At 44.5% G+C, this 13223-nt stretch overlaps 1 protein-coding gene across 2 annotated transcripts in view; it reads left to right on the plus strand.

Annotated features, from left to right (window-relative positions):
• ROCK1 (Rho associated coiled-coil containing protein kinase 1) overlaps nucleotides 1–13223 on the plus strand; it is a 185600-nt gene that overhangs the window by 87021 nt on the left and 85356 nt on the right. For both annotated transcript variants that reach the window (XM_077810386.1, XM_077810387.1), the window contains exons 8-9: nucleotides 7696–7834; nucleotides 11757–11848. In XM_077810386.1, the coding sequence (XP_077666512.1) occupies nucleotides 7696–7834; nucleotides 11757–11848 (231 nt within the window). The remainder of the gene's footprint in view (nucleotides 1–7695; nucleotides 7835–11756; nucleotides 11849–13223) is intronic.

Consider the following 13223-nt stretch of genomic DNA (forward strand, 5'->3'; position numbering starts at 1 on the left):
AATAGATTGCAGCAGTAGCCACCCATCAAAACTACTACTTAATCAAGCAAATAATTGAGCAATTAAATTAACTTTAAAGTCATGGCAGGGTCAACTAACAGTCACTGGTGGACTGAGAGAAAGAAGGAATTCCATAATCAAGGTTCCAACAGCAAGAATTGACCATACTTGAAAATTCTTTAGAGCAGTTAATAAACTCTGGTATGTGAGCTTGTTGTCCGTGGTACCTGAACAACAACAAAATTTTGTTTCAATGCACAGTTGCCACATGCACAGCAGTGTGTCAGAAAACATCCTAGAAGCAAACTGTACTCTCCTGGCTGCTTTCAGCCATAAAGATGAATAACATTCACTCACCATGCAAGCATAGTAGTTCTATTTAGTGGTGTGTTGTGCGCTGTGGCTATGCAGATAGGTGCTAATCTGGTGAATAGTTGACTGGCTTTGTGTTAAGACTAACACACTCCTGCTTGTATTGGGCCTCGTAGGTTAAGCTACTAAGGTAAACTTGTGAAGTTCCATATCAGTCCACTAGAGACCCTCTTATCTAAAAAGATGGTTGCATACATGGCTGGTTCAGAGTGGCTGCAAAACCTGCAGCCACAGGGAGCCCTGAGACCAAAAGACTGTCATGCAGGAATTTTGCTGTAGAGCAGGATCTCACACTGTACTCCCTGCCCTTCAGACCCGGCAGCCTAACCCTTGCAAGGCTGCGAGGCAGGAGGCAGATGGAAAATTCCCTCATCTCTATGCAGGGAAGTTGGGAGGCAGGGGTGGTTGGTTGGGTCTGGTGGATAAAAGCCTGGCTCTATAGAACTAAGGTGATTTGCCTGGTTCTTCAAATTGGAGCCTCCTCCCACCAGGGGGAACTACTGTGCAATTTGTTCAGCACTGCAGGTATCCAGAGGCACTGCTGGGGAGTGGGTTGGGACCATGCTGCTGAGGAGAAGAGACCTCCTGGAGCTGAAGCTGCATGATGCCCAAATAAAGCTCCCATTGTTCTTTGAGTACTTGCTCATGTCCGTTCCATGCTAGGTGTGCGTGTGCCACATGCACAGTTGCTGGAGATTTTTTCCCCTTAGTGGTATCTGTAGGACCAGCCCTAGTGCCCCCTGTAGCAACATACACGTGCTGGTATACGGGGCACTGCCGGATCTGCACCCTCTCAGCTCCTTCTTACACTCATGATGGTTGCTTGGAATGACCTTCTTACTCTTGCAAGGCTTTCCCAGTGGTTTGGACTCTGTAGTCTATTCTACAGAGTTTTTGCAGTTAGTGTTTTTAGTTATCAGTTAATATTAGTGTATGTAGTGTAAATAGCAGTCCCAGTTGTCAAGCAACGTTGGCCCAGGGACTGGACGTGGCCTGGTCCTCAGGCTTCAAGTCATGTACCTCCTGCGGCAAGTCCATGCCAATGAGTAATCTGCATTTGAGATGTCTAAAGTGCCTTGGGGAAGCTCACATTAAGGAGATCTGCAGGGGCTTCAGACTGCATTCAGAAAGACAGGGATATTTGGTCTGAAGGCTTTGCTCATGGAGGCAGCCCTCAGACTGTCCTCAGAGTTGTGCCGCTCCAAATCGGGGCCAAGCACTTCAGCCTCCAGGTGAAGTGCTCCACTGGCATTGTGCTCTTCCTGGCACCATTCTCCATTGCTGGTGTTGAGGAAGAAGCATAAGAAACAGCTCGCTGAGAGAGGGCACTCTCTGGTGCCAAAGAGGGCCAAGCAGGGAGCAGCTGATGCAGTGAGACCCGTGCCGGGCCACACGTCTTCCCCAGAGCCATGGTTGGCTCTGGTGACTCTGCCTAGGGCACCGAGCCCAGTCTGGGACCCATCTCCAACTCCTGAGATTGGTCATGGCACCTCGTGCCTGTGAACCCCCTTGACTCTGGAGGCATTCCTGGCTGCAAAGGATTTGATGTTTCTCCCTGTACCGCCCACCCCTCAAAGCCACTTGCCAGCCAGGGCTACCAGGGATAGAGGGTTCAGGGGGTGGTGCGATAGCAACCACCGTGGCACCTCCCAGAGGAAAGTCCTCCATAGCCCTGCCACAGCGGTCCCCACCCCGGCGCCGGTTACCGATTTCCCAGCACCACCTGGTCTCCAAGGGAAGAGTCCTCTTTGGAATCCGAGGGGGAATCCTTCACCCTGCCGAAAAAGTACCGGTACCCGACTTATGTACTGGACTTCGGTACAGGCACCGCAGCTGGTGCTTGGCCACGGGGCCATTGGCCAGTGCACTGGCAATATTGGAACCTGTAGTCGTACTTGGTGGTGTCCAAGAGATGAGCCACTGTTTCATCCTGGCCGGCACCGGACCCCAACTCCGGTACTTCAGTGCCTCAGCACTGAGGTCACTGAAGTAGCCCATATGGAGGTGGTGCAGGTGGAAGAGGAAGGACCAGCCCCTCCTACTGTGCTAGCCTTTTCCTCCTCATCTGCTGATGAGGCAGTTGTAGGTCCTAGTTACCGGTTTCTGCCAGATGACTACAGGGCCCATCAAGAGCCCCTAAAACAGGTCGCCACAAACTTGGGGCTGGAAGCTGAGGAGCTAAAGGAGTCCACGCATAGCCTGATTTATATCCTGGCTGCAGGAGATCCCTCCAGAATGGCCCTGCCAGTCAATGAAGTGCTGTTGGGGCTGGCAAGGGTGCTATGGCAGACCCCTTAGTCTCAGCCCCCTACCTCTAAAAGGGCAGAGACCAAGTACTGTGTACTGGCTAGTGGGTTTGAATACATGTACTCACATTTCCTCCCTCCCCCTGGTGGTGTCAGTCTCAAATGAGTGGGACCCCAAAGAGCCCCACCCCAAAGAATAAAGAGGTTAAGAGGCTGGATCTGTTCAGTGAAAGGTTTCTCTGGAGGAGTCTCTGCACCTTGAAGTCTTTAAACCATGATTTGAGGACTTCAATAGCTCAGACATAAGTTAGGGTTTTTTTACAGGAGTTGGTGGGTGAGATTCCGTGGCCTGCGTTGTGCAGGAGGTCAGACTAGACAAGCATAATGGTCCCTTCTGACCTTAAAGTCTGTGATTCCGTGGGCAACCTTTAGTTTTGTATCTCTAACTAGCAGGCGCTGCTGGGGAGGTATGATTTTAACTTGTGGGACTCAGTGCTCAAGTTTAGGGACTCTGTGCTGCTGGAGTCAAGGCAGGAGTTCATGGTCATCCTGGAGGAAGACAAGATGGAGGCTAGGGCCTTCCGCTAGGTAGTTCTGGATGCTGCTGACTCAGCGGCCAGAACTATGGAATCAGCGATCACCATGAGGTGCTGTTCATGGCTCCAGTCATCAGGCCTCTCGCATGAGGTGCAGCAGTCTGCTTAGGGTACCTCCCTCTTTGAGGGTACCTCTCTGTTCTCCGAACAGATGGACTCCAAGCTTCATGACCTCACAGACTCAAGGGCCATGCTTTGCTCCTGAGGCCTCCAGGAAGCATTTCAGGCCTCAACAGCCTCAACGGGTTTTCGGGGCACACAGGCGGGAACCCTAGAAAAGGAAAGGGAAGGGTTAAAAGCATAGTCAGTCCCTGCCTTCTGCCTCAGCTTCCCAGTCAGGCTCAAGTAGGTACCCGGTGGGACCAGGCAGGCCTTTTGAAGGCACGCCTGAGGATGACATACCAGACTCGATTCAGGATCCATCCCCCATTTTGTTTTTGGACTGCCTATCGCGCTTTCGCCCTGTGTGGTCCTATGTAACATTGGACTGTTGGGTGCCCAGTACTGCAACAGTTTGTTACATCCTGCAGTTTTCATCTACCCCTCCATCCTACTTCTCCAATCCTGTCCCTCTTCAGGGACCCTTCTCACAAGCAGCATCTCATCCAGGAGATACAAGCTCTCTTATGTCTAGGGACTGTAGAGGAAGTTCCTTGAGGCTTGAGCAGGAACGGGTTTTACTCCTGATTTTTCCTAATCCTGAAGGCCAAAGGGGGCCTACTGCCCATCCTGGACCTGTATTGTCTCAACAAATATCTCAAGAAATTGAAGTTTGGCATGGTCTCCCTGGCCTCCATCATTCCCTCCTTGAATCCAGGAGCTGGTACGTCACCCTCAATTTAAAGGACACTTATTTCCACATCTCCATGTTCCATGGACAGAAGATTCTTTAGGTTTATGCTGGGTCAATGCCACTACCAATTCAATGTTCTTCCATTCAGTCTGTCAGCTGCCCCACGGGTTTTTGCGAAATGTATGGTGGTGGTTGCAGCCTATCTCAGATGTTGAAGTGTACAAGTCTACTCGTTCCTCGATGATTGGCTGATCAAAGGCCGCTTGTGGGTTCTGGTTCAGCACAGCATTGGCATAGTACGGGCCACCGTTTGAGCACTGGGTCTGTTAATAAACACGCACAAATCAACATTGGTCTTGGTGTTGAGAATAGAGTGTATTGGGGCAGTGCTCAACTCCACCCAGGCCAGGGCCTACCTATTGAAGGCCAAGTTCCGAACTATGTCGGATCTAATCGCCTGGGTTACAGTTCACCCACTTACAACCACTCTGGTGTGCCTCAAGCTATTAGGTCATATGGCAGCGTGTACCTAAGTGGTGCAGTATATGCGGCTATGTCTCAGACCCCTATAGACATGGCTCATGTCAGTCTACTCAATGGACAGATACTGCTTGGACTTGGTTTTCAGAATTCCAACGCCTATCTTCGCTTCTCTGACTTGGTGGAGAGAACCATGTTCTGTGATGAAGGGGTGCCTCTTGGTGCCCTGTATCTGACAGTAACCTTGGTTTCAGATGTGTCAGACCTGGGGTGGGGAAACCACATTGGCAGACTCAGGACCCAGGGTCTTAGGACCCAGGATGAACTCTCCCTGCATGTAAAAGTTGGGGAAGTCAGAGCGATATGCTTGGCCTGCCAGGTGTCGTCACCCCCCCCCCCCCCAAGCTCTCAGGCATGGTCGTGAAGGTCTTGACAGACAACATGGCCTTGATGTTTTACATCAACAAGCAAGGGGGATCTTGATCCTCAGCTCTGAGTCAAGAGGCCTTCTGATTGTGGGACTTCTGCATGAAGCACGCTATTCGTCTTGAGGCCTCGCACCTCCAGGGAGACTGGAATGCATTGGTAGATCATCTCAGCAGGTCCTTTTCCTCTCACCACAAGTGGTCTCTTCACTCAGAGGTCACCAGTGTTATCTTCCAGAAGTGGGGAACTCCCCTGGTGGACCTGTTAGTCACCAGACAGAACAGGAAATGCCACTGGTTCTGTTCTGTGCACAGGCTCAGTAAGGGCTCCCTTTCCGATGCCTTCCTGCTCTCATGGGCAGATGGCCTGCTGTACGCCTTCCTCCTGATCCCCTGGGTTCACAAGGTTCTCCTAAAGATCAAGAGGGACAAGGCAAAGGTTATCATGATATCTCTGTTATCTCATGATATCATGATCTATCCAGCAGTGATTCAGCATCTTTCTGGACCTCTCAGTGGCAGCTCCACTAGCGCTGCCACCCCATCTGGACTTGATTTTGGAAGACCACAGCTGGTTGCTTCACCCAGACTTTACCTCCCTATACCGGATGGCTTGGCTAGTGCGTCACTGAACCCTGAGGAGCAAGACTGCTCGAATCAGGTTCAGCTAGTCTTGCTAGGTAGGAGAAAGCCAAGTAGATAGTCTTGGTGGATGGTTAGGTAGAAGCATTTCACTTTTTGGACCTCCACATGGAATCTTTCTCCATCTTGGTCTTCCCTGCAGTCCATCTTGAAGTATCTGCTCTACCTGAAACATCGAGGTCTGGCTCTATCATCTGTTAATGTTCACTTGGCAGCCATCTCCACCTTCCTACCTTCAATACAGGGCAGATCAGTCTTCTCGCACAAGATGATGATCAGGTTCCTCAAGGACTTGGAAGACGCTGCATACAGTTTGTGACCTGATTTTCCGATGTGACTTAAACCTGGTCCTATCAAAGCTCTCGGGGCTCCCGCTTCCAACTGTTGGCATCTTGTTCCTTACTGCTCCTCTCTTGGAAGGTTGCCTTCCTAGTGTTGATCACTTTGGCCAGAAGGTTTCCGAGATCAAAGCCCTGACTCAGAATCCCCTTATATGATGTTCTTCAAGGACAAGGTTCAGGTGCAGGCCCACCCGGCTTTCCTCCCGAAGGTGATGTCGCAATTCCATAACAACCAGGACATTTTTCTGCAAGTCTTCTTTCCAAAGCCCCACAGCACTGATGAGGAACATCTGCTTCATATGTTAGATGTTAGGCTGGCCCTGGTCTTCTATATTGAGAGGACTAAGCCCTTTTGTAAGTCTACACTACTTTTTGTAGCAGTAGTGAAAAGGATGAAAGGACTACCGGTGTCATCCCAAAGACTCTAATCCTGGATAAGTGCCTGCATCTGAGCTTACTACGAGCAGGCAAAGGTTCCGCCTCTGGCCATCATGATCGCTCATTCCATGAGAGCCCAGGCTTTGTCAGCAGTGTTCCTCACACAGATACCCATCCAGGACATCTGCAGAGCCGCAACATGGTAGTCTGTTCATACCTTCACATCCCACTACGCTTTCATGAAACAGGCCCGTGATGATGCCAGTTTCAGGAAAGCAATGTTGCAATCAGCATGTCCATGAACTCTGAGCTCGGGGGTATTGCTTGTGAGTCATCTAGCATGGAATGGACATGAGCAAGCACTCGAAGAAAAAAATGGTTGTTAACCTTTTGTAACTGTTGTTCTCAGGATGTGTTTCTTGTGTCCATTCCATGACCTGCCCTTCTATTCCTCTATCGGAGTTACTGGCAAGAAGGAACTGAGAGATTACAGAGCCCCAGCATGTTTGCAGAGATTGCAGAGACCCTACGGCTGGTCCCACGGATACCAGTAAGGGAAAAAAATCTCCAGCAACTGTGCATTTGCGATGTAAACACCTAGCATAGAATGAACATGAGCAACACATCTCAAAGAACAACAGTTACAAAAAGTTAGTATCTGTTTTTTTCCAGCCAAGACTCCCCACACTTGTCTACCTTTTTTAGGTCCCTCTCCCCACACTTTTACATACACTTCTCATTAATGGCATTTTTAAAATTTTCTCAAGAGCTATTCAAAATGTTATGTTTTTCTTGATTTCCATTTTGTAAAAATGGAAGCAAGGCGAACTCTGGCTCGTGTTCAACAATAATCCAGATAACTGCAGGAATGTCAAAGTTGAATTAGAAAAATTAAAAAGTCAAGCCATTCAATGAAGTTCAGCTGCATACCAGCATATATCAAGACATCTTGTGACAAATTTGTTTCTTGTAATTTGAGTAACACGAAAGACGGATAATAATGGGATCTTCATTGTGTTTCCTTTTGAGGCATTGTCTGAAAACCTTAGATGTTTTAAAAGGATGTTATAATCAAATGTTTAAGGTTCCTTAGGCATTTGTTTTACTATAGAGCCTGGAAATACTTATTTTATACCTATTAAGGTCTAAAATGAATGTGCACAAAAAGTAGAAACTTTCACATTGTATGTCAAACATCAAGTTTTTAAGTAAGTGGTGTGCTATAGAACTCAAATATGGGGACTATTAGTAGATATTTTTATTAAAGAAGAATGTATGCACTTCTAATTGTGTGTGGGCACTGAGAGCCTTCAAAGGCACAGTGTATGATAAAGAAATAAAATGTTCTAAATTAAAACTTCCACTACTTTTGATATTTACATTATATTAAGATATTTAATTTTTGTACTGCTGTTTCTTCAGGTGATACACCTTTTTATGCGGATTCCTTGGTTGGAACATATAGTAAGATTATGAACCATAAGAACTCTCTTACCTTCCCTGATGATAATGATATCTCTAAAGATGCAAAAAACCTTATATGTGCCTTCTTAACTGACAGGTAAAATAGCTCAAAGTTTTATTCAGAATTTTAAATAAGTTTTTGTTAATAACATTTTCTCCTCTTGTGACCAAAACAAAAAAAGCATTTTGTGTATACATGATTTTCTAGTGGTATTCTAAACTGTTGAACAGTATCAGAAACATCCATTGTTCTGACCTTTTATGTAATACATTTCTTCTACCATATAGACACCCTCACAGATGTGAGGCCAGCCATACCTTCTATCCTTTTTCTTGTCTCTCTGAGTGCACCTCCATCAGGTTTACTTATTTTCATTTTTTTCTTTTTTCTTCTCCCCTTCTCCTGCCCTCCACGTCTCTTTACCTTTCTTGGGCTGGAATCTCACAATTTCTCCCCTTATTTGACTAGGATACCTGTAAACTACTGTGTGTATTTCAGCTGCATATCACCCCATAGGCCTGACTAGGTTTCAGGCATCTGCATTTCCTCCGTTTGGGAACCTGTGAATAGTCATATTGACTAAAGCCTTAAAAAAGACTATTTTTATTTACTAGTTGGAACAAAACATTACAGAAAAAAAAGATTTTAAAACAGACAGCCTGCGTATTTAGTCTCATCTAATCTTATTCTTCACTATAAGCTTCGATAGGCTTTTCTTTTAAGTTACAAAAACCAACTCACATTCCCTTAAAAAGTAAAGACTGTGTGTGTGATATTCTGATTCCCCAGGTGATAAGGGCAATGGAACCAGAGAATTTTGTTGGTTCAGTTGCTAGCATCTCAAATGTTATTCCACTCTCATCAATAGGGCTTGCAAATAAAAATAGACTTGAAATGTCAATTTGGCATTCCTATCTTAAATTCGCATTTAATTCACAGTTTGTACACATGAGAAGTGCTTTTCATCATGGAAACTTTTAAATTGTTAATTTGACATAGCACTTGCTACATTGCTAAATGGAAGTTGCTTGATTTTAGAGTAAATTAATAACGCTTAAAAACAGAATTACATGCTTACCTGGGAACTAATTGAAAACATAGTTGGGAAATCAATCTTTTAAATTCCATAAAAAGACAATAGGAAAGTTAATTCTGGACATTTCAAATTCAGTGTGGGATTTTGAGAGCATGGGGTTAAATGTTATCCAGGCTCCAACAGTGTAAACAAATATCTAGGTGAGTATATGGCAAGAGAAGAGAGAATCTTAAGTTCTGAAGTAAGAAAAAATTGTATTTAAAAATTTTTAGATTATTATAAGGGTAACATTTTATTTTATGGTAGTCTGGTGGACTACAAAAAACCTAATTGTAATAATTTATTTCAATTTTAAAGTGAACATTGTATGTGGAGTACCAGTGTTAGTTTTTATCCTTGCCATTACCTCTGCCCTAATATTGTTGTCTGTTTCTCTTCCTCTCATTTCATCTTTCTTGGTCTGTCGTTTTTTTCCTTGTCTTGCCTTCTCAATCCTTTTCCCTCTCCCCTCTTTTTATTGTTTTCTTTTTTACCTGTCTTTTTCATTTTCTTTTGCATTGTAGCCAAGTAGCAGTGGTCTGCACATGGAAATGCTGCATAGGAAAGTTGACTGAGTCATATGGAGCAGTGTTATTGATTGGTTGGTTCTGCTCTTTCTGAAAGTGTGTGAATGCTGTCAGTGAATACTGTTTATATCGTAAAGAACTTGGACAAGAGATAATGATCCTGATTTTCCTCTCACCTACAGCAAATGAAACTGACTTTTATGGAGTTACTGATTTACAACAATGGAAGTCACAAAAAGAAAAGGAGTGCTTGTGGCACCTTAGAGACTAACCAATTTATTTGAGCATGAGCTGTCGTGAGCTACAGCTCACTTCATCGGATGCATACCGTGGAAACTGCAGCAGACTTTATATACACACAGAGATCATAAAACAATACCTCCTCCCACCCCACTGTCCTGCTGGTAATAGCTTATCTAAAGTGATCATCAAGTTGGGCCATTTCCAGCACAAATCCAGGTTTTCTCACCCTCCATCCCCCCACACACAAACTCACTCTCCTGCTGGTAATAGCCCATCCAAAGTGACAACTCTCTACACAATGTGCATGATAATCAAGGTGGGCCATTTCCTGCACAAATCCAGGTTCTCTCACCCCCTCACCCCCCTCCAGAAAACACACACACAAACTCACTATCCTGCTGGTAATAGCTCATCCAAAGTGACCACTCTCCCTACAAATGTGCATGATAATCAAGGTGGGCCATTTCCAGCACAAATCCAGGTTTTCTCACCCTCCCACCCCCATACACACACAAACTCACTCTCCTGCTGGCAATAGCTCATCCAAACTGACCACTCTCCAAGTTTAACCAGAACGTCCGGGGGGTGGGGGGGGTAGGAAAAAACAAGGGGAAATAGGCTACCTTGCATAATGACTTAGCCACTCCCAGTCTCTATTTAAGCCTAAATTAATAGTATCCAATTTGCAAATGAATTCCAATTCAGCAGTTTCTCGCTGGAGTCTGGATTTGAAGTTGAAGGTCGCTATCTTAAAACAAAAAAACTTCAAATCCAGACTCCAGCGAGAAACTACTGAATTGGAATTCATTTGCAAATTGGATACTATTAATTTAGGCTTAAATAGAGACTGGGAGTGGCTAAGTCATTATGCAAGGTAGCCTATTTCCCCTTGTTTTTTCCTACCCCCTCACCCCCCGGACGTTCTGGTTAAACTTGGATTTAAACTTGGAGAGTGGTCAGTTTGGATGAGCTATTGCCAGCAGGAGAGTGAGTTTGTGTGTGTATGGGGGTGGGGGGGTAAGAAAACCTGGATTTGTGCTGGAAATGGCCCACCTTGATTATCATGCACATTTGTAGGGAGAGTGGTCACTTTGGATGAGCTATTACCAGCAGGATAGTGAGTTTGTGTGTGTGTTTTCTGGAGGGGGGTGAGGGGGTGAGAGAACCTGGATTTGTGCAGGAAATGGCCCACCTTGATTATCATACACATTGTGTAGAGAGTTGTCACTTTGGATGGGCTATTACCAGCAGGAGAGTGAGTTTGTGTGTGGGGGGATGGAGGGTGAGAAAACCTGGATTTGTGCTGGAAATGGCCCAACTTGATGATCGCTTTAGATAAGCTATTACCAGCAGGACAGTGGGGTGGGAGGAGGTATTGTTTTATGATCTCTGTGTGTATATAAAGTCTGCTGCAGTTTCCACGGTATGCATCCGATGAAGTGAGCTGTAGCTCACGAAAGCTCATGCTCAAATAAATTGGTTAGTCTCTAAGGTGCCACAAGTACTCCTTTTCTTTTTGCGAATACAGACTAACACGGCTGTTACTCTGAAACAATGGAAGTGAGAGAATAATTGGGCCCAGTTTCTTAAATTAAAGGGACACTTCTTTAGCTGCAAATTTGATAGCATAAGGCCTTGTGTACATTTAAAAATTTATTTTGTATGCCCAAAGGTGTGAATTTAAATGAATATAATTGTATCAGTATAACATCTCCTTTTAGGTACTCTAATTGTAGAATAAGAGTGGAGTTCGTTGGTTAGTATGTTTAGGTTATGTCACTTATAACTCTGGCATATTTGGTTTAAGCTAAACCAAAAATGCGATAGCTATACCTGAATGAGAGTCCATATATATGGGGGTGGGTGGGGAAAGGGAGCGATGTTCTACAGATACGACTATATCAGTATAACTAGTAAAACTTTCCTGTGGTAGACAAGACCTAAGACCAGATTGCATTATGGGATGAAGGGAAGAAACGCCATGAACCTACTTGTGCTGGTATAGGGCATTCTGTGTTACAAATTCAGAGAAACTAGAGCTTTTATACTGCCCTTAGTTGGCAGATGTAGACTCCCACCTCTAAACTCTAGGATATTTGAACTTGTTAAAGGAAAGGAAAAATCTTACATGGTGTTTTTTTGTTTTTGTTTGTTTTTAAACATTTGTTTACAGGGAAGTGAGGTTAGGACGAAATGGTGTAGAAGAAATCAAACGACACCTCTTCTTCAAAAATGATCAGTGGGCTTGGGAAACTCTTAGAGACAGTAAGTAGTTCTTTGTACTGAAGCAGTAATATTCTCTTATTTACATGGTGTATCAGCAAAAGGGCTGTCACCTGTCTGTTCTAATGGAAGGCTTTTTTCTCTTTAAATACTGAATTAATGTAATTAACATTTTTCTCAATACTTTGCTAAGAGGCAAGTCTGTTTAGATTTCCCACATAGTTCAAGATTTTCTTCAGTCTATTTTTTTTCTTTTAGCAAATGCTTAGACCAGATCAGTTTCTTAGCAATATTGTCTTCTGTATTTATTATTTCTTAATTCATAATGATATCATAAGCTTCTGGAAGGTAAGTGACAATAGAAAGTTTTGACATGGGATTAAAGTGTCTTAGAAGTTTGTGGTACAGAATGCATCTGTCTGCTTGCTTATTGGTTTGAGCCATAGAAAGCATATTATCACTGTGCTTCAGGAACTATATTTTTTTAAGCACAATGTTTGTCTGAGTTATCTGAATAATTCTCCTCTGGGTCATCACACAGTGGCGCTCAACTGGTAACTTCTTGCTAATCATGTCTCACTTTGAAAGCCTGGGAGCTGGAGGCAAAGTTTTCAGTATAGGGTCATTCAACTCTTGCATTCTTTCTCCCACGGGTCTGACAAAATCACGTCAGTTTAACCTTTAGAACACAGTGTAAAGCCTGTTTGTTCAGGTTTATGCCTGGGAGGGTAGTGCTGTGGCTTATTTATTTTTATAGCTTGATTCAGGGTTGAATCTCTTCATCTTTATTTTTATAAAGATTATTTAAATTTTTTTCATAAACCGAACTCACAAGGATAAAACTTTTTGTATAAGGTAAGAACTGTGCAGTCACACTTTTTCAGAGTGGGTGGTATGAGGTCATGCTCATCAAGCCCAAGGAGGTAGATTTTTACGGGAGAGGGTAATGGCTGGTACTGATGTAGTTCAGTGTTCTTTGAGTATATGTCAGTGTGGATCCCATTGTAGGTGCGCATATACCTCATGTGCCCAAGATTGGATTCTTTTGAATAGCAATGTCCATTGGAACTGTGCATGCACCCTGAGCCTCTTCATGCTCTGATGTGAGGGCATAAAGGGTGGAGCAGTTTTGAGCCTTACCATCTCTGGCTTGTATCTAAGCTACCATTATCTCTTAGCTCTGTGGTCAGTTCCTCTTTGTTAGAACAAGGTCTAACATAGTTTCCCCGTGTTGCGTGCAAAACTTTTTGAGTTAGGAAATTGTAATCTATAACGTTTAGAAATTCCAAGAGTGTTTTAGTATTGGCACACGTCACTCAAATTGAAGGACCCACGTGATCGCGCAGGTTTTTTTTCCCGTATAGACAGGTGCGCAAGGAAGTGGTCATATCCTGTTCCCTAGTGTGATTTGGTGGTC

Source organism: Eretmochelys imbricata, chromosome 2 (assembly GCF_965152235.1).
Source record: "Eretmochelys imbricata isolate rEreImb1 chromosome 2, rEreImb1.hap1, whole genome shotgun sequence".
In the NCBI taxonomy this organism is placed as follows: domain Eukaryota; kingdom Metazoa; phylum Chordata; order Testudines; family Cheloniidae; genus Eretmochelys; species Eretmochelys imbricata.